Below are 21,720 nucleotides of genomic sequence, written 5' to 3' on the forward strand. Positions count from 1 at the left end.
AGAAGAAAATATTGCAAGGATCCAGAAAGAAAGAATTTGACTATTGTGGAAATACAATCAGAATAACACAAGATCTAGCAGCTTCTACATTAAGGAATTGGATATGATATTCCAGAAGTCAGAGAGCTAGGATTAAAACCAAGAATAACTTACCCAGCAAAACTGAGTATAATACTTTAGGGAAAAACATGAAATTTCAATGAAATAGATGACTTTCAAGCATTCTTGATGAAAAGATCAGAGCTGAATAGAAAATTTGACTTTAGATAAAAGAATCAAGAGAAGCATGAAAAGGTAAACAGGAAAAAAAACCATAACGGACTTATTAAGTTGAACTATTTACATTCCTATATGGAAAAATGATATTTGTAACTCCTGAGACCTTGCTTAGGATATTAGGGTCGTTGGAGGAACTATAGATGGATGGATGGATGGATGGATAGATAGATAGATAGACAGATAGATAGACAGATAGATAGATGGCACAGGGTGAGTTGAATATGAAGGGATGAGAGAGGGATATATTGGGAGGAGAAAGTGAGAGTTAGAATGGAGTAAATTCTCACACAAATAAGTCAAGAAAAAGGTTTCACAATGGAGGGGAAGAAGGGGCAGGTGAGAGGGAATGAGTGAACCTTACTCTCATCAAATTGGGCTTAAGGAGGGAATAACACATACACTCAATTTGGTATCTTACCCTACATGAAAGTTGGGAGGAAGGGGATAAGGAGAAGTGATAGAAGGGAGGGCATAAGAGATCCAAAAAACTAATAAGAAGAACGCCTTAAAAAGCATAAAGGGAAAGGGGTAGTCAGAAGCAAACACTTTTGAAAAGGGATAGGGTCAAAGTTGAAAACAGAATAAGTGGGGGGCTGGATAGGATGGAGGGAAACACAACATGGCTATTATGGAAGTGTTTTGCATAACTATATATGTATAACCTATATCGAATGGCTTGCCTTCTCAATGAGGGTGGGTGAAGAGGGAAGAAGAAACTTAAAGTTTAAAAACAAATGCTATAAATTGTTTTTACATGCAACTGGGAAATAAGCTATATAGGCAGTGGGGTATAGAAATCCACATTGCCCTAAAAGAAAGGGGCAAGTAGATAAGGATAAAAGGGAGGGCAGACTACGGGAAGGGATAATTGGAAAGTGTGCCATATCAGATGGGGGGAGGAGAGAGATGGGGAGAAAATTTGGAACTCAAAATCTTGCGGAAGTGAATGTTGAAAACTAAAAAGAAATCAATTAAAGAATAAAAAAAAATAAAGAAAATGTATCTTAGATCTGCATTCAGGCTCTATTAGTTTTTTCTCTGGAGATGGACCACACTTTTCATCATAAATCCCACAGAATTGCCTTGAGAATAGTTAAGTTATTCATAGTAGATCATCACACAATATTGCTGTTACTGCGTACAATGTTCTCCTGGTTTTGCTCATTTCACTTTGCATCAGTTTATGCTTTTCCATGTTTTTCTGAGAGTGACTTGTTTATCATTTCTTAAAGCACAATACTATTCTATCACAATCATTATACAACAACTTGTTCAGCTATTGCCCAATGGATGGACATCCCCTCAATTTCCAATACTTCACCACCACTTAAAGAGATGCTATAAATATTTTTGTAAACAAAGGTACTTTTGCTTTTTTGTTTTTTTATCTCTTTGGGATAAAGACCTAGTAGTGGTAATGGTATTGTTTGGTTAAAGGGTATCCATGGTTTTATAGTTCTTTGGTTCTAGTTTTAAATTGTTCTCCAGAATGGTTGAATCAGTGACACAACTTTACCAAAGGTACATTAGTGTTTTAATTCTCCCACATCTCCTCCAACATTTATCATTTTCCTTTTCTGTTATATCAGTGAATCTGACAGGTGTGAGGTAGTAGCTGAGAGCTATTTTAATTTGCATTTCTCTCATCAATAGTGATTGAGAGCATTTTTTTATATGATTATAGATACCTTTTGACTACTTTGTCTGCAAACTTCTTGTTCATATACTCTGACCAATTATCAATTGAGTAATGGCTCTTATTTCTATAAATTTGACTTAGTTTTCTGTATGTTTGAGAAATGAAGTCGTTATCAGAGAAACTCACTGCAAAAATTTTTTTTCAAAGTAGTGATTACCCTCCATCCTATTTTCTCCTTATTCCCTCTCTTCTTTTACCCACTCTATTCTCAAAAATGTTTTTTCCCTGACTTTTACCTTCCCCAAACTACTCTCCTTTCTATCATCCTGCCCCCATCCCCTTCTTTTATTCCTTTCCCTTCCTACTTTCCTGCATGGTAAGTTGGATTTCTCCACCCAGATTATCTATTTTTGGCTGCTTGCAGTATTTTTCCTGGAGCTGGAAGGTCCGAAATCAGGCTATAATATTCCTGGGAGATTTCATCTTGGAATCTCTTTCAGGAAGTAATCAGTGGATTCTTTCAATTTCTACATTATCCTCTGGTTCTAGAATATCAGAAGTTTTCCTTAATAACTTCTTGAAAGATGATCTAGGCTCTTTTTTGATCATGACTTTCAGGTAGTGAAATAATTTTTAAATTTTCTCTCCTACTTCTATTTTCCAGGTCAGTTGTTTGTCCAATGATATATCTCACATTTTATTCTATTTTTTCATTGTTATGATTTGATTGTTTCTTGATGTCTCATAAGGTCATTAGCTTCCACTTGCCCAAGTCTAACTTTCAAGGAATTATTTTCTTCAGTGAGCTTTTGTACCTCCTTTTCCATTTGGTCAATTCTACTTCTTTATGGAGTTCTTCTCTTCAGTGAATTTTTGTATATCCTTTTCTACTTTGTCAATGCAGCTTTTCCAGGCATTCTTCTCTTTACTGGATTTTTGTGCCTCTTTTGCCATATGGCCTATTCTGTTTTTTAAGGTGTTATTTTCTTCAATATTTTTGTGTGTGCCTCTTTTTTTCATAATTTTCTTGCATCATCCTCAATTCTTTTCCCAATTTTCCTCTACCTCTCTTACTTGATTTAAAAAATGCTTTTTGAGCTCTTCCATGGACTGAGACCAATTCATATTTTTCTCTGAGGCTTTAGATGCAAGAATTTTGACTCTGTTGTCTTCTTCTGAGTATGTGTTTTGATCTTCCTTGTCACCATAGTAACTTTCTATGGTCAGAAAATTTTGTTTCCTCCTTTCCCCAGTTTATTTCTTTGCTTCCCAGATGGAAGGGGCACTGTCCCAAGCTTCAGGTTATCTGTGCAACTGTTTTCAGAGGTAATTTTGGGAACTTGTAAGTTTTTGGCTCTTCCAAGGTGGTATGATCTAGGAAGAGGAGTGTTTACTACTCGTCTGTACCTTGCACTGCTTTGTGAATGACCACAAGCACTCTTTTAAAGCCTGAAACTGTGACCAGAGTCCCTACTCCCCTACTGCCATAAGTTCTGCTGGGATTAATATCTAGGACTGTGAACCAGATCCAAGCATAGGCAATGCAATAGAGTCCTTCCAGCAAAGGGACCCCTGTAAATCTCCTTCTGATCTGTTGTTCAATCTCCTTACTGTCTGTGGGCTGAGAGGTCTGGAAACCACCACTACCACCACTGATTTGGGTACCTTGAGGTCTGCTCCTGGCTTGATGGGCCTGGGGCTGGACTGGAGCAGCTTGCACTGGACTGTGCTCCTCTTTCACCCTGGTGCAACAGACCTTCCTACCAACCTTCTAAGTTGTTTTGGGCTGGAAAAATGTTTCACTCCATCTCTTTTTTGTGGGTTTTGTTGCTCTAGAATTTGTTTAGAGGTATTTTGAGGGGTTTGGTGGAGAACTCAGGAGAATCCCTGCCATCTAGACACCACTTCCAAAAACAGGTACTTTCATTTGGTATAAATTGACTCTAAGGAGCATATGAAAAAGGAAAGAATAGGGCAAAAAAATTTCTACTACTATGAGCTTCTGAATTTCAGTCTAATGGAATTATCACGCAATGCTACAAGCATATTTTATTATTCAGGTAAGATATCTCCTTACAAATTTATTGTAATTATTAGACAGTTATTTTGTGCCTTGCAGATAATAGGATCATAGATTCAGAGCTGGAAGGAATCTTAGAGGCCATGAGGTAAAATTCCCTCATTTTATAGATAAGAAAATTGAACCAATCTAGTGAAATGAGAAAATAATAACAGCTTATATTTATATAGTACCTTAAGTACTATACCTCTAGTGTGAGGGCTTGCTGAGCCCTTTTCAGGTCTGCTTATCCACTTTTGGTGTCCAGTGGGTCATCAACAATCAGCTGCAGCTCCAAGAAGCTACAGCATGCACAGTGGCCAGATCCCAGTAAATTGTCATGGCAGACAGGTTAAACCAGGTTGAGAGTAACCAATAGACCTCGAACAGGTCAGTGGGTTAGTCAGAGGGATGTCTGCCCCAAGTATGTGAAGACATCTGCCAGTGGAAGTAGCAAATGAGAACAATTTGTGCCAATGGACATGAAGGTGGCTGATGTAGGAAATGTAGGGGGCTTAGAGCTAGGTCCGGCTTTGAACACTCCCAGGTCATCTGCTGCAACCTGGACCATTGACAGTCTTCCTGGCTTTTATCCTGTCACCAGATTTCAATGACTGGAAAAGACTGTGACAACTTTGTGCAACTCTGCCTCACTTCAATTCATGTACAAGTCAAGACATTAGCTAGTGATGTCATTGGTCCTCTTCAAAAATAAAGAATAGACAACAACAATCATCTTCACAACAACTCTATGCGATTGGAACTATCATTATCCCTATGTACAGACAAAGAAACTGAGTCATTGGGATTTGAGATAAATCTTGAAGAAAGGCAGGGGAATTGAGAGGTGACAAGGGAGAACATTCCAGGCTGAGAAATAACCCATTAAAAGGTACAAATTTGAGATATGCAGGACAGTGTGTAAGGCAAGAAGGTCAACAACTGTATCATATAGTACAAGAACAGCAAAATGTAAGAAGACTGAAAGGTAGGAACAGGCCAGTTTGTGAAGGGTTTTTTTTTTTTTACTTGTTTGTTTTTCCAAATTTATTAATTTTTTTCAGTTCTCAACAATTTTTCACAAGTCTTAAATTTTCTTCTACTCCATCCCCAAGATGACATACAATCTTCTGTGGATTCGACCCATGTATTCCTATTAAACATATTTCCACATTAGTCATGTTGCATAGAAGAATTAAAATAAATAGCAGAAACCCTGAGAAAAACAAAACATTGCAAAGAAGAAAATAGCTTGCTTCATGCTGTGTTCCAATTCCATAGTTCTTTCTCTGGAAGTGGATGGCATTTTGCATCATGAGTCCTTTGGAAATGTTTTAGGTCCTTGCATTGCTGTGAAGGGCTAAGTCTACCAGAAAAATTTCTTGAACGCTGTGGTTGTTACTGTGTACAACGTTCTCCTGGTCCTGCTCCTTTCACTCAGCATCAGTTCATATAAGTCCTTCCAGGCCTCTCTCAAGTCTTCCTATTCATCATTTCTTATAGCACAACAGTATTCCATTACATTCATATACCAGAACTTATTCAGCCATTCCCCAATTGATGGGCACCCCCTCAATTTCCAGTTTTTGGTCACAACAAAGAGTGCTGCTATAAATATTTTTGTACATGTGGGACCCTTTCCCATTTTTATGGTCTCTTTGGAATACAGTCCAGAAGCGATATTGCTGGGTCAAAGGGTATGCACATTTTTGTAGCCCTTTGGGCATAGTTCCTTGCTCTCCAGAATGATTGGATCAGCTCACAGCTCCACCAACAATGAATTAATGTTCCAATGCTCCCATATCTTCTCCAACATTTATCATCTTGTTTTGTCAGGTTAGCTAATCTGATAGGTGTGATAGGGTACCTCAGAGTTGTTTTGATTTGCATCTCTCTAATCAAGAGTGATTTAGAGCAATTTTTCATATGACTATAGAAAGGTTTAATTTCTTCCTCTGAAAACTGCCTGTTCATATCCTTTGACCATTTATCAATTGGGGAATGCCTTGTATTCTTGTAAATTTGACTCAGTTCTGCATATATTTTAGAAATGAGGCCTTTATCACAGACACTAGTTGTTAAAACTCTTTCCCAATTTTCCGCTTCCTTCCTAATCTTGGTTGTATTGGCTTTATGCAAAAACTTTTCAATTTGATGTAATCAAAATTACTCATTTTGCATTTCATAAGGTTCTCTATCTCTTGTTTGGCTATACATTCCTCCATTCTCCATAAATCTGACAAAAGATTCCTTGCTCCTCTAATTTGTTTATAGTATCAGCCTTACCTAGATCATGTATCCATTTGACTTTATTCTGGTATATGGTGTCATGCCATTGGTCTATGCCAAGTTTCTGCCACACCATTTTCCAGTTTTCCCAGCAGCTTTTGTCAAACAGTGAGTTCGCTTATCAGGCAGCAGACTGCTATAGTCATTAACGTTCCTTAACCTACTCTGCTCTGTTTCTTAGCCAGTACCAAAGGTTTTGATGATTGCTGCTTTATAGTACAATTTAAGATCTGGTATGGCTAAGCCACCTTCCCTAGAGTTTCTTTTCATTCATTCCCTTGATAATCTGGACCTTACGTTCTTCCAGATGAATTTTGATTTTATTTTTCTAGTTCTATTAAATATTTTTTGGTAGTTTGGTATAGCACTTAATAAGTAAATTAATTTAGGTAGAACTGTCATTTTTATTACATCATCTCAGCCTACCTGCAAGCAACTGATATTTTTCCAGTTATTTAGATTTGACTTTATTTGTATGAAGTGTTTTGTAATCGTGTTCATATAGTCCCTGGGTTTGATTTGGCAGATAGACTGCCAAATATTTCATAGTGTCTACAGTAACTTTAAATGAGATTTCTCTATCTCTTGCTGTAGGGCTTTGTTAATAATATATAGAAATGCAGATGATTTATGTGAGTTTATTTTGTGTCCTGCAACTTTGCTAAAGTTGTTTATTGTTTCAAGTATTTTTACTTGATTTTCTAAGTATATCATCATATTGTCAGCAAAGAATGATAACTTAGTTTCTTCTTTATCCATTCTAATTCCTTCCATTTCTTTTTCTTCTCTTATTGCTAAAGCTAACATTTCTAGCTTTATTATATTGAATAACAGTGGTGATAATGGACATTCTTGTTCCATCCCTGATCTTACTGGAAATACATCTAGATTATCCCCTTTACATATAATGCTTGCTGATGGTTTTAGGTAGATGCTACTTATTATTTTAAGGAAGGCTCCATTTATTCCTCTGCTCTCCAGTGTTTTCAATAGGAATGGGTGTTGTATTTTGTCAAAAGCTTTGTCTGCATCTATTAAGATAATTATACGGTTTCTGTTGGTTTTGTTGTTGATATGATCAATTGTGCTGATAGTTTTCCTATTAATAAACCAGTCCTGCATTCATGCTATAAATCCTACCTGACAAAAGTGTATTATTCTCATGATAAGCTGCTGTATTCTTTTTGCTAATATTTACATTTTTGCATCTATATTCACTACAGAAATTGGTCTATAATTTTCTTTCTCTGTTTTGTCCTTTCCCAGTTTAGGTATCAGCACCATATTTGTATCATAAAAAGAATTTGGTAGGACTCCTTCTTTGCCAATTTGCCCAAATAGTCTATATAGTACTGGAATTGACTGTTCTTTAAATGTTTGATAGAATTTGTCTGTAAATGTATCTGGCCTGGGAGACTTTTTCCTAGGGAGTTCATTGATAGCTTGCTCAATTTCTTTTTCTGAGATAGGGTTATTTAAGTATTTAATTTCTCTTCTGTTAATCTGGGAGATTTGTATTTTTATAAATATTTATCAATTTCACTAAGATTGCCAAATTTATGAGTATACAGTTGAGCAAAATACTTTCTAATTATTATATTAATTTCCTTTTCATTGAAGTGAATTCACCCTTTTCATTTTTGCTACTAAGTAATTTGGTTTTGTTTTTTTTTTAAATCAAATTGACCAAAGCTTTATCAATTTTATTTTTTTCCCATAAAATCAGATCTTACTTTTATTTATTAGTTCAATAGTTTTCTTAATTTCAATTTTATTAATCTCTCATTTGGTTTTTAGTATTTCTAATTTGATATTTAATTGGGGATTTTTCTTTTTCTAGCTTTTTCAGTTGCATGCCTAATTCATTAATCTCCTGTTTCTCTATTTTATTCATGTAAGCATTTAGAGCTATAAAACTTCCCCTAAGAACTGCTTTCATTGCATCCCGTATAGTTTGGTAGGTTGTCTCATTATTATCACTCTTACATGAATTTTTATATTTGATTCTAGAAGTAACTGGGAGACACTGGAGTGTCTGACACTTATTGATTTGGGATGATTTGGGGATTTGTAAGATCAGATCTCTGCTTTAGGAAGGACCACTTTGGCAGTTAAATGGAGGAAGACTGGGAGTGGAGAGAGTGGAGGCAGAGTTACCACCAGAAAGCTATTGCAGTAGTTCAAGCCTGAATAAAGTGATCCCAGCCCACTAGGATGGTGGTTGTATGAGTGGAGAGAAGAGGACATAGATGAGAAGCTGCAATGGTGCAAATAATAAGACCTTGTAACAGACTAGATATGTGGGATGAGTGAAAGGGAGGTGTCAAGGACGATATGTAGGTCATGAGCCTATATTACTGGAAGGTTGGTGGTAACAGTAATCGAAAAATTAGAAAGAGAAGAGAGTTTTGTGTGTGAGGTGGCTGTGACAGTAGGAGGCAGGGAAAATAATAAATGGTGTTTTGAACAAGTTGAATTTGAAATGTCTACAGGACATCTAGCTTGAGATGTCCAAAAGGATGCTGGCAATGTGAGCTTGGAGCTTAGGAGAGACACCCCAGATGGATATATAGATCTGGAAATTATCTCTACAGAATGATCTCTTAACCCAAGGGAAATTACAAGATCAACAAGCAAGGCAGTATAGTGTGAAGAGTGCAGACCAGATCCTTGGGTGACCATCACTGGGCATAACCTAAAGATCCGGTAAAGGAATCTGAGAAGGAACAGATAGGAAGAAGAAATAGGAAAAAAGTGTTATTAAAAAAAAAAAAACTTAGGGAATAAAAAATAGACAGGAAAGTGTGATTGACAGTATCAAAGGCTGCAGAGGTTCAGAAGGACGAGAATTGATCAAAGGCCATTAGATTTGGCAATTAAGAGACAAATTTGGCAAGTAATTGGTAAAGCAGTTTCAGTTGAGTGATGAAGTAAGTAATACTGCCGAGGCTTTAGAAAAGAGTGTGAGGAGAGGAAGTAGAGACACAGGCTGTAGGAGACTTTCTCAAGTTTAGCCTCGAAAGGGAGAAGATACAGGATAAAGATAATAGGGATGGATGGATCAAGAGAGGATTAGATTGGATTTTATTTATTCACTCGTTCATTTATTTATGTATTTATTGCTTCTCCTTTTTTTTTTAGCTTGCTTTGGTTTATTTTTATTTTTTTTAATTTATTTATTTAAGTTTTCAACATTCATTTCCATAAAATTTTGAGTTCCAAACTTTCTCCCCATCTCTCCCCTTCCCGCACCCCAAAGCACTGAGCATTCTGATTACCCTTTCAACCAATCTGGCCTCCCTTCTGACACCCCTCCCTTCTCTTATTCCCATCTTCTCTTTTGTCCTGTAGGGCAAGATAAATTTCTATACCTCATTACCTGTATTTCTTATTTTCCAGTTATATACAAAAACAATTCTCAACATTTGTTCCTAAAACTTTGAGTTCCAACTTCTCTTCCTTCCTCCCTCCCCACTCATCCCCACTGAAAAGGCAAGCAATTCAATATAGGCTATACATGTGTAGTTTCATTTATGTATTTATTTAGGATAGAGGAGACACATTTGTTTTGCAGACAGCAGGGAAGCAGCCAAAAGAGAAACCGAAGATTAGTGAGTGTAGATAATAGGGAGGCAATATGCTGGAGACAATGGGCTGGGATGGAAAATAAAGGGCCAGTATCTTTTCCAAGAGGAGCCCAAATGGAATCATGAAGATTTAGATATAGATGAAAAATGACTAAATAGTGATCAGAGTGGACAAGTCTTTCACAATTGATCATCACCACAACATTGTTATTACTGTATATAATGATCTCCTGTTTCTTCTCACTTCACTTTGCATCAGTTCATATAGGTATTGCCATGTTTTTCTGGAACTACCCTCCTCATCATATATAGGGAATCCCTCTGATTAGTCTCCAATGAAGAGGTTGCCTTGGCCTCAGGATAGCCTCTTGCTGAGGAACTAGCCTCCTTGCGGTCTCCAAGAGTGAACTGATGACAACCTATCCCTTTGGGACCATCTCTGTAGACTTTCTCTCCCTTGAACTTCTAGACTGGAATGTGGGAGAGAGAGTCTGAAGGGGATCTTCCTGTCCCACTCCCAGCACCACCAGAGATTTATAGATTTCCAGTGAAGCACATGATAGTAGATGTATTTTCTTGCGGCCTGAGAAGGTAATTCAAGGACATTATTCCTGCAATCAAACTTCTTCTGTAAGGGAAGATTTTTATTTCCCTAGGCAGCATGATTCTGGAACACAGCCTGCTGGCAGAGAAGGGAGATTTCCTGGGCAGCACCAGCTTTAAAATTGACTCATGGGTAATCCCCACTACAAGTATTCCTGAGTTCCACAGTTCAGACACTGGCCTTCTATAAGGGAGATTTCCTTAATAGCACACTTATCAGAGAAGGATAAGTAAGGAGGATCCTGTGGCTCAAAAGCTAAGGCCGTATCATAGTGGATCAGACAATCTGTACCTTGCTATCTCTCCACAACATTGCTGTATATGACTTGTATGCTACACATCTGAGGTTGTTCAGTATAAAGTGTCTTCACCCTCTGGGGGACTCTAAGGAGAGCACTAGACTGAAAGTTGTGTGTCCCCTATTTGTTCATGCAGGCCTGTGAATCTTTTGCTTCTGTGGTGGGTGAAATAAAAACTATCTGGCACCTGATACTGATATTGTATACTGAGTACCTTTGTGAGAATGCATTTTCTAACCTGTGTATGGGGAGACTCTAGACATGCCTAAGCTTTGTTTCAGAGATTTCCTTATCTCCAGCACTAAACAAAGAAGCTGACTCCTCCACGGTCAGATTTCAGAGTACAGATACAGTCTATGTGATTCCAGAGTCTCCCTGGATCAGAGCTACTACATTACATATAGTTTATGTTGTTTCCCCTCTCCCCCCCATAGAATGCATGCTCTTTGCATTTTATCTTCAAATTCCCAATAACCAATATAGGGGTTTGATGATTTAAACAGAAGTAAACTGAATTGTTGGTGCCAGTTATTATGAAAGATGCATACTTTACATATAAGGGTAATTTTTGAGACATTTTTCAGACTGTAGTGCCTTATTTTAGGGGGAAAATAAAACCTAACAGAAAACATAAATCAGGAATGTTACAAAATGATATCTTAGCTTTACAAAAGGATTAATTACTCAAGGTTCCTTGAAACTGAGTTATCTTTGGAGAAAATCTTACCTAGCGATGTAACATATTTCTTTTGCCATTGGACTATCTAGAACAATGCAAAATATTTACTAAGCTATTCTATTCAAAGAGGCAGGGCACAAGAAAACATCCATAGAGATGACAATTTTTTGCTTTTAATCACAGTACAGTGATGAAACTCAAAGAATGCCAGATAAACAATTTCTTTGGCAGACCATACACATATTACTAAAAGGTTTTTTTACCTTTGAGAATTCAATGGAAATTCAATGGAAAAATGATACATATACAAGTAGATAACTTGCAGAGAAATTATTTATGTCCATTGAATAAAATCAAGTAGGGGCTATCACAAGGAATTTTTTATGATGCTTGTGACATTAAAGATACTTAAGGACAACCTTGACGCTGAGCTTGGATGCTGAAGGCCTTAAAAAACATTAGGATGACTCAAATGAAAATCAAGCAATATACCCTTGGCTCTCTGAAGGGGTATGTGCCTCATCAGACTTGTGGGGAAATAGATTTCATTTTCAATTTTGTCAGCTAGCTCTGTGGGGAAGCAAAATGATACAGTGGACAAAGCACTGGGCTTGGAATCAGTGTGTGACCTTGGGCAAGTCACTTAACCCTATTTGTCTCAGTTTCCTCAGCTGGAGAAGGAATTGGCAAACCACTCCAGTATCTTTGCCAAGAAAACTCCAAATGTTAAAAAGAGTTAGATAGAACTGAAACGACTCAACAAAAAAAAGCTCTGTGATTCTGGACAAGTAATAGTACCTTTACATACTAGTTCCTTCTTCTAAAAAATAAGGGATTTGACTAGATAACCTCTAAAATTTATTCCACATGTTTGTGATTTTTTCCCCCTACCTGTATCTCACCAACCCAAAGTGAAACTGTTACTCAGCTACTCTAGTTAGAGGACAGCTAAATGATGAATTAAAAGAAAAAATGCCCCAAACTTCAGTGTGTCTGTGACAATGAGAAGTTAGGTCTTGGTTCTGAAGCCATGACTGAAAAATAGCTCTAAAAATGGTTTCGCTGGCACACCTGACATTCTAGTGTTAAAACACCATTTGGGCAAGATATAGAGGCATTTTGGATGGCTAAAGTGGCTGCACCAACCAACCGAGGTTACTCCAACTGCTTGATGATCATCTCCACCAGACTGTGCCACAAGCATCTCAAATGCAACGTGCTCAACTGAACTCATTATCCTTCTCCCTGAATACTACATTCCTAATTTCCCTATTTCTGTTGAGGATATTGCCATTCTCCCAGTCAGTCCATGGTGGCTCTGGAAGCCACCACTGTCTCTTCAATCCCATTCACACAATACACAGAGTCAGTGCTCAGCTTGCCTCTGGTGCATCCTCCACATTTGTAATGGTGCATTACCATGTCACTTAGAATTCACAGTTTCATTCCAAGTTCAGCCCCATTTTACATTTCTTCATCACCTCAACTGCTAGTATCTCTCCACCAAAATGTCTTTTATTCATTTTGCATTTTTTGTACTTATGAGGAGACGTTTTCTAGAACTACAGAATGAAGTTCCCCAGGGGCAGGGAAATATCATGTCTTTGTTTTTGTATCCTCAGTTCCTACAATAATACCTGGTACACTGTAGGTACTTAATGCCTGTTGATTGACTGAATCCACCTCCAGTCTCATATCCAGTCCTTTCCCTTCACCTAGATTACAACCATTCTAGTTCAGAACCTCATTATCTTTTATCTGTACTACTGCAATAATCACTTAATTGGTTTCCTTGCCCCTAGCCTCTTCCTTCTCCATTTCACCTTCTAAACTGATGCTAAATTGATGCTAAGCCCATATATCTGACCATGTCCCTCTCTTGCTTAAGAAGCTTGATTGAATCTAATGACTTTAGGATGAAGTTCAAATTCCTTGGCTAGGTATTTAAAGCCCTCCACGATCTATTTCCAACCTATCTTTCCAGGCTGTTTATACATAACTTCCTTTGTGCAGCCTATGTTCCAGGAAAGTCCATTAGTTACTATTGCCTACACACCATATCTTACCTCCTATTGTCACACCTTTGCCAGGCTATACCCACAGCCCAGAAGTCTTTCACTCCAGACCTTCTTTCTTGGAACACCTAGGTTCCTTCAAAGTCCAGCAACTAAAGTGCTACTTAAAGCACTATATAAATAAATCCTAGTTATTATTATTGAGGAGGCCTTTTCTGATATCTCTAGTGGACAGTCTGTCCTTCCTCCTCCTCCCATTATTCTGTATTTACCTATGAATACGTATCCCTTTTCCACATCCCCAAATATAAGCTTTTGTCTCTGCAATCTTAATGCGTAGCACAGTACCTGATACACAGAAGGAACTTAATAAATGCTTACTGACTGACATGGCTCCTACAGTTTTTGAGAGTTGTTTGAGATTGACTTGCCCTTGGTCACACAACTGGTAAAAATCAGAGAGTAGGTTTGAAGTCACATCTTTTGTTTCCAAGTCCACTAGTCTATCTACTATGCTATGCCACCTCTTGATAAAAAATGGCATGTTCAAATCTTGCAGATTGCCCTGTGAGTACTAAAATTAGTGGATTCTTTGTAAAAAAACAAAACAAAACAAAACAATCCTTATGTGTTACTGGAGTTGACAAATTCAGTGTTGATCAAATTTAGATTTGGAAGGGATCAGAAGAGTTAATTTTAAAAGGAGACTGAAGTCCAAAGAAGTTGGTTTTCGTGATATCAAAATGGTAGAGTTGGGGCTAAGATCCACATTCCTTGCCTAAGTCTGTTGGTCTTTTTACTACACTATGGGATACTTAAACTAAACTCTGGAGTTTTTTTTACCTATACTAAAGCCCTTAGGGACATGGGTTATATCTTTATTATGTATAAGCTCCATATAATACTTAGCATAGTATTCATTTTTGTTTTTATTTCTTAGGATATAGACACATTTCATTCAATTTCTTTAGTGAACAAACATCATTTAGTTGGGTTTAGTGTGATGGGCACAATTTTTTGTTAACTGATAAACTCTATTTTGAGAAAGCTTACATATATAAATGCTCAAAAACTCGCAGCATACTCTTTAGAACAGTTCAGCAAAATAGTACAAAAGAATGATGGCAAATGAAAGTTCCTACAACTATATGCTTTTGTGACTTTGTTTCTCTGCAATGTTTTATTTACATAGTTGTAGCTAATGTTCTTCTGGAATTGTTTACTCTATTACTTTAAATAAGATTTTCTATATGTCTTTGAATTTAAATTTTTAATATTTATTGTTTCTATTATTTTTACACAGCAGTTATTTTTTCAGGCATTCCCAGAAAATGTAGTATGCTTCTATTTTTTTTGTTATTACAAATAACGTTGCCAAGAAACACTATTTATACAGACTGGCATTTTCTGTCTGTCAACAACCTCTTTGGAAGCACAAATCTAAGGTCTAGGATCACTCAAAAGTAATGAAAAGTTCTAAAACTTTTATTGGCATATTGTCAATGTGATGATGAAAACAAGAAACATAACTGTAACAGTTATCCCAAAGACACGTTTTAGAAACTCATTCCTGAACTTTAGGTCGAAGCTCTGAAGCTCACGTAATTCATGTTGTTAATAAAAATCTTTTTTAAAATATTTCTTTATATTTGATGAGTACATATATCAGATGGAAAATTATATTATGATATTTAAGTCACAAATTCAAATAGATGTGCATATAAACCAAAAGCAAACATCAGTCAATCAACAAACATTTCAGGTAGATGACCATCTTGGAGGTAAAGGATTAACTTAATAAGGAGGACTCTGGCAAGAATTTTGCCAGCAACGATGAAGAGAGAGGGACCCTCCTCTCATCCCTTATCCCCATCCCATGAGTGTCAGAAGACAATCTATTTCCTTTACCTTTACAGAGATGGACAATGGAGGCATCCTTGAACTTCTGGGGGATGACCTCCTCTTGCCATATAACCCAGAAAATTTTAGCCAGCTTTTGCATGAGCAATGCACACTCCCACCTTGTAAATCTCAGCTGGAAACAAATCAGTACCAGGTGCCTTGCCACAGAATGCCACAGTCTAATGGCATTCAAAACCTTTTCTCAGTTGGAAATTTGACTACAGAGGGACTGACTTTAACCTGTGGTAAAAGGACAATAAGTGATATAAGAACACTCTCAAGGTTTGTCTGAAGAACTTTGGAATTGATTCCATGACATGGGAGATGCTGGCAAAGGACAGTCCAGCATGATGTACCCACATCAAATAAGGAGTTATGCTCTATGGGCAAAACAGAACTGCGTAGCTCAAAAGAAACCTGAGATGCACAAATTTAGTGATATCTACAGTCTCAATATTCATATGGATTATTTGTGCCTGACCTATGGTAGAGCATCCTGAGCTACTATTGGTCTTATTAGGGACAGTCAGACACACTGTACCTTGACTCCAACATAGTGAGGTCATTTTGGTCCTCTTTGAGAATGAAGGACAACCAACCAACCAACCAACCAACCAACCAACCAACCAACCAATCAAGTGCTTGCTAAATGCCAAGCACCGTGGATACAAAGAAAGGCATGTTCAGTCTTTGCCCTCAAGGAGATCACATTCTAATGAGGTAGATAGCATGTAAACAACTGTTTATATACAAAATACGTACAAGATAAATGAAAGATAATCTTAGGGGGAAGGCACTAGTGTTAAGGCATGCCTTTCTTTTTATTTTTATTTGGACTTCCAGCACTTAGCACAGTGCCTGGCGTAGTAAGCCCTTGGTAAATGCTTCCTGATTTGACTTAACAACTATTCTGTGAGGTAGCTACTAAAGTATTATTATTTCCATTTTATATAGGAGAAAAATGGGGCTTGGAGAGTGGCTTACTTATAGTCATTTCAACCGTAAGTATCAGAGGCAGCCCTGATCCCTGGTCCAAAACATTCTATTCAGTACGCCATCATTTATCACTAAGAAGTCAGAGAAGAAAATGGAATCTACAAACCAGCTCAGTGAATCTGATTGATTCTTGGAAAATTTCTACAAGGTATCATTAAATGAAATGTTAATTAATATCTTGTAAGAAGAGGTGATCATAAAAAGCTATCATGGCTTAATCTTATATAGATCATACCAGAATAACCCTATTCTTCTTTTTTAACAGAATTACTAGATTAAAAGATCTCAGCTTAACATTTCACAAAGATTTTCATGATATTCTTGTGGAAAAGATGGGAGAGACGTGAACTCGACAAGAGCAGAATGAGTTAGATTGGGAATTATCTGAATATAAAACAAAGTGCAGTCCCTAATGGTTTAATGTCCACTTGGAAAGAATGCCGGTAGAATGTTCTGAAGAACTCTACTTGGCTCTTTGCTGCTTAGTATTTTTATCAATGATTAAGGGATAGGAGTCATCTTCATCAAGTTATCTGCCTTTGACACAAACATGGAAGGGATAGCTAAGATTGTATGGTGGAGTATGGATTCAAAAGACAGGATTCCATAGCTGAAAAATGACAGAATTTTAGAGTTGGAATGAACCTTAACAGTTGTCCAGTCTACCCTATTCATTTTTACAATGCAGAAAACTGAAGACCAGAAAGAGGAAGGGATAGCATAACAGAAGGTCCTGATAGAATGGGACAGTAGACCAAGTTAATAAAATGAAATTTAATAGGCACAAATGTAAACGCCTATATTTAGATTCAAAAAATTAACTTTGGTAGTGCAAGACCTACGTAAACCACATCACCTGTTTTCTAGGCATCACCCTCACCCCTTCATGGACTCTGATGGGTGAGCTGTTGATTCAATTCCTGGTCAAATCCAAACCAAGACACCTTCCTGCTTTCCCCTTCTATGTTGTCTCCCACTATTAGAATGTATACTCCTTGAGGTAAAGGGTTATCTTGCTTGCTTGCTTAGCACAAATCCTACGTAGTGAGTGTTCAGTCAGTCAAAAACCATTTATTAAGCATCTGCTATATGCCAAAAATTGACCTAAGTGCTAGGGATACAAAAAAAGGCAATTTCCTTCCCTTAAGAAGTTCACAGTCTAAGTGCTTTAAAAATGCTCTAGATATCATTTGGTCTGAAAAAGTTCAGGGAGTTTTAGAGTGCATGCTAAATGGGTTACCAGTGCAAGATGACAGCAAACAAAGCTACTGAATCTTGGACTGCATTAAGAGAGGCAAAGGGTCTAGGAATTAATAGGTGATCATCCTGGTGAATCAACTCTGTCCTAATCAGACCTCATCTATTTTCAGTTATAGGTGCCATGTTTTAAGAAGGCCATTGTTAAGCTAGAAAGCATTCAGAAGGCAAGAAGGATGATATAGGGCCTCAAGTTGATGTATGTGAAAGACTATCTAAAGAAACTGGGGATACTTAGTCTAAAGGAGTGAAAACTAGGGGGTGACATGATAGCTGCTTTCAAATATCTAAAGGGATACTATGTGGAAGAGGGAAAAAACTTGCTGTGGTTGACCCTAGAATATTACATGTTTCAAAGAGGCATATTTAGGCTAGAGATAGGCTAAATTTCTTTAAAATTATAGCTATTCAAAAGTAAAATGGGATGCTACGGGAGGCAGAGCTGTCCCATTCACTGGGGCAAAGTCTAGGAACATGGTGTAGTCTTATAAATGAGATACAAATTGCTCAAAAGTGTTCAGCCTAACCATTCACATAGCAAAAACCACATGGATACAGAATGCTTATTTCAAATCTATAGTTAAGTGGACAATCTATATGTATGGCTTTGTCCAGAGACACACACAATACACACACACAAACATACATGTATATACATATATACATACATAGGAAACTGGAAAAGAAAAATGAACTGTTCATAACAGTGAGAGTAGAGAGTGAGAGACAATAGGACCACTGTGCTTTACTGCAAAGGTAAAAGATCCAGAGGAAGATCTCCAATATGGTGGGTGGACACTCCCTGAAATATTTAGGGGAGGGCATGGACAAGAGTATGAAAAGGCAAAAATGAAATCAGAGAGCCATCAAAATATCACCATTTAAAAAATATGTTAGAACTTCACAATGATGCAGTTGTTGAAAGGAAAAGAAATTTGAATTAAGATTTTCTAAGCTACAGTGAGATAGATGAGTTACCACATCCTTGGAGGATAAGGGAAGAAAAGGAGGAGGAGATGGGATGAGTGTTTTTTGTTGTGTTTGCCCTTCATTCTCAAAGAGGACCATGACATCAAGATGATGACAGGACTTGCAGTTGACTTTGATTTGAATGAGGGAGGGCTGTGCAAGGTCACCAGCCTCACTTTCTTCTCCTGAGGCATCTGGGTCCAATGACATGATATTCATCAGGATGACTGAAGATGGCCCAGGATGCAGTGGGAGACCCTGGCCCTTTCAGGTTGAGGTCTTATCACAAGATAAGATGGGATGATACTGATTTGAACAATGGTAAGAAATAAGAATTCTGAGGGTGGATGAACAAGAGTTCACTCTTGTTCATTTTATAGATGAAAAAAGCAGTTATTGAGTGCTTACTATGTGGTAGGCACTGTGCTAATAAGCATTGGGAATATTAAAAAAAAAGAGGTAGTACTACTCTCAAGGACTTTACATTGGCAGGAAACAATACACATTGGGGAACGGCGGCTAGGGAAGGGTATTAGTCTGGGGCAGGCGTGGGGAACCTGAGGCCTTCTAGGTCCTTGGGTGTGGCTGAGTCCAAATTTTACAGGATAAATGTTTTTATTAAAGAGATTTGTTCTGTGAAGTTCCCCACTCTCGGTCTGAGGAGTCAAAAGGATCATGAGCTAATCCACAGGGCATCTGACTGATGCTCCCTTTTCTCAAACTACAGTAATACTGACGTGATGTAAATGCTCAGAACAAGAGGGAGAAAGCAGCATCAGGGAGAACAGTGTGAATGGCAGAAGGGGCAGATGGCAAGGTGGCCTAGGACTAGTTCAATGACTACATGGAATGTGAATCATGGTTTGGTCTGAGGCCAATACAACAGGCTAGGTGAGTGTGCATTTACTTACTCATTAATCAGGACAGCTTAGCTCCAGTGGGCTTTAGGGAGACACTTGATCAAACTCATGGTAAATGTCTAGAAGTAGAACCTAGGCTTTCCAGTGTGCGAGTTCTCATTGTATTTTGCTCTCCTTTTTTCTTTTAGGTGAGGGGCTTTATAACAGAAGCCTATTCTAACGCAAATAGTTAAAAATATCAAATTAGTTATGTTTTTAACAGTGCATTCACATAGAATATAATGTTTTATCTCGAAAAGAAAAAAAAAACCCAAGGACAGAGTTAAATTAAATATATTTTTCAGAAATGAATTCAATTAATCACATTTAGCATTTCCTCCCAACATAAACATTCAAAGCTGACCTCTACCGGCTTTGTGAGTCATTTGTATTTCGAGGCATCACACTATTTGCTTGGTGCACTTTCATGTGAATCATCTACTTCATTTTTTTTCCACAAAAATTTCTCATTTGATTTCCAAAGAGACATTTCCAGCTCTTCATTTCTTTTAGCGGATGAAGCAAGGGGTGCTTTTTCACACAACATCTCTATTACTGCCAAGTCAGTGAATTTACTAAGACTGTCATCATTCTGCTCATTCAATATGTCCCAGAAATCCCTTGGCCGCTGCTTTGCTTTTTCCACGGGCTGTGAAAGAGCTTTCCTTGGCAACTGTGTAAGACTGTTCCCGTGACTTTTAAAGAGGTCATCAAGAACAGAAGTGTCACCGAGTAAGTCTACCATGGTGCTGTCCTCTAACATTTGGTTTTCTATCTTTTTGTTTCCAGATTTCAAAAGAGGTTCGCTTCTTGAACAGTCTGTCCTTGTAAAGTCTTGTTGGTCCTTAACAGTATTTGCTAACATTTTCTTACATGCTTCAGATTTACTCTTCAAGGAGCTGGACACTGCAGTATCTCTGAATGCTTGGCTCTTTTTCCCACTGACAATCTCTTGGGTAAAACCACCGGGTAATTCCTTAGTTTCTGCATTATTAGACAAAACTTCTCCACAGGAATCATCGTTTGGAAACTTATTTATTTTTACTTTATGCCTTTTTGGACTGCAAATTTGTACAGTCCCACTTGTAGAAACATTAATTGCTGAAGGATCAGAATCAGACAAGCTTTTTTTCACCAAGGATTTTTTCTTTCCGGATTTAGTCTTAACATTCGCTCCTTCCTTATAGTCAGATTTGTTTAGTTCTGAATCACAATCTGCAAAAAATTCTTTTACCTCTGGATACCTGGAAGTATAGAAATCTCTGAGGATTTTTTGGCGTTCTTCTGATGTAGCACTTGTTATATGCCTAGCAAACTCTTCCACAGAAGATGAACTGAAGAAAGAAGCCATTTCTTCAAACTGTTTCCTGGAGTATTAATGAAAAAATCAGCGATTATTTTTCCTTTCCTTTTCCTTTCAAGGGGAGACAGAAGCATCAATAATACATAATTTAGGAAAAGGAATGTGATCTTTTCAATTTAATCTACAAGGTCTACATTCTGCAATAAATAGGATTTTTTAATTGACAGGAGAATATGAAATGGTATCATAGCCAGAGTCGAAGGGTAATCTCTTGTTATAGTCATTGGAAAAAAATTTTTCCTAGCAAATATTCCCAAAGAACTATGTGCTACCACCATGCTATTCACAACAATCAGACAATTTCTGACCTGAGAATAATTTGTATTATTTCTTATATATTTTACATATATTTCTTATGTATTTTAAAGCTACATCATATTTCAGTCTAGGGCAGCTATGTGGCACAGTAGATGGAGTGCCAGGCCTGGAATCAGGGAGACTCATCTCCCTGAGCTCAAATCTGGCCTCAGACTAGCTGTGTAACCCTGGGCAAGTTGTTTAACTGCTTGCCTTGGTTTCCTCATCTGTAAAAATGAGCTGGAGAAGGACAGGGCAAACCACTCCAGTATCCCTGCCAAGAAAATCCCAAATGAGATCACAAAGAATTGAACACAATTGAAAAGTCATTGAACAACAACAAAAAATTTCGGTTCTAAGAAATAAAATGGCTAAAATTCCACAGGCACTAAGCTAATTTGGTCTTAATGAATAAAATGAAAACTGTTTCGGGGAAAAGATTTTAATTTTATCTCTTTCAAGTGCCACAAACACATACTGTTACACTGACACGCTTACTGGTAAGTCTAAATATGAGGTCTTTAAGCAATCTATCATCTACGCAATTCTTCTGCCTAATTTATCAAAGAGAACTAGACTCACAATGCT

At 37.4% G+C, this 21,720-nt stretch overlaps 1 protein-coding gene across 9 annotated transcripts in view; it reads right to left on the reverse strand.

Moving 5' to 3' along the window:
- ERCC6L2 (ERCC excision repair 6 like 2) overlaps window positions 1-21,720 on the reverse strand; it is a 375,244-nt gene that overhangs the window by 42,396 nt on the left and 311,128 nt on the right. For 7 of the 9 annotated variants that reach the window (XM_072596899.1, XM_072596902.1, XM_072596901.1 and 4 more), the window contains one exon: window positions 19,751-20,839. The exons of the other annotated variants lie outside the window; for them this stretch is intronic. In XM_072596899.1, the coding sequence (XP_072453000.1) occupies window positions 19,879-20,839 (961 nt within the window). In that variant the 3' untranslated portion in view covers window positions 19,751-19,878. Of the gene's footprint in view, window positions 1-19,750; window positions 20,840-21,720 lie in introns of those variants that run through there. 9 annotated transcript variants of the gene reach the window in all.

Source organism: Notamacropus eugenii, chromosome 3 (genome assembly GCF_028372415.1).
Source record: "Notamacropus eugenii isolate mMacEug1 chromosome 3, mMacEug1.pri_v2, whole genome shotgun sequence".
Lineage (NCBI taxonomy): Eukaryota > Metazoa > Chordata > Mammalia > Diprotodontia > Macropodidae > Notamacropus > Notamacropus eugenii.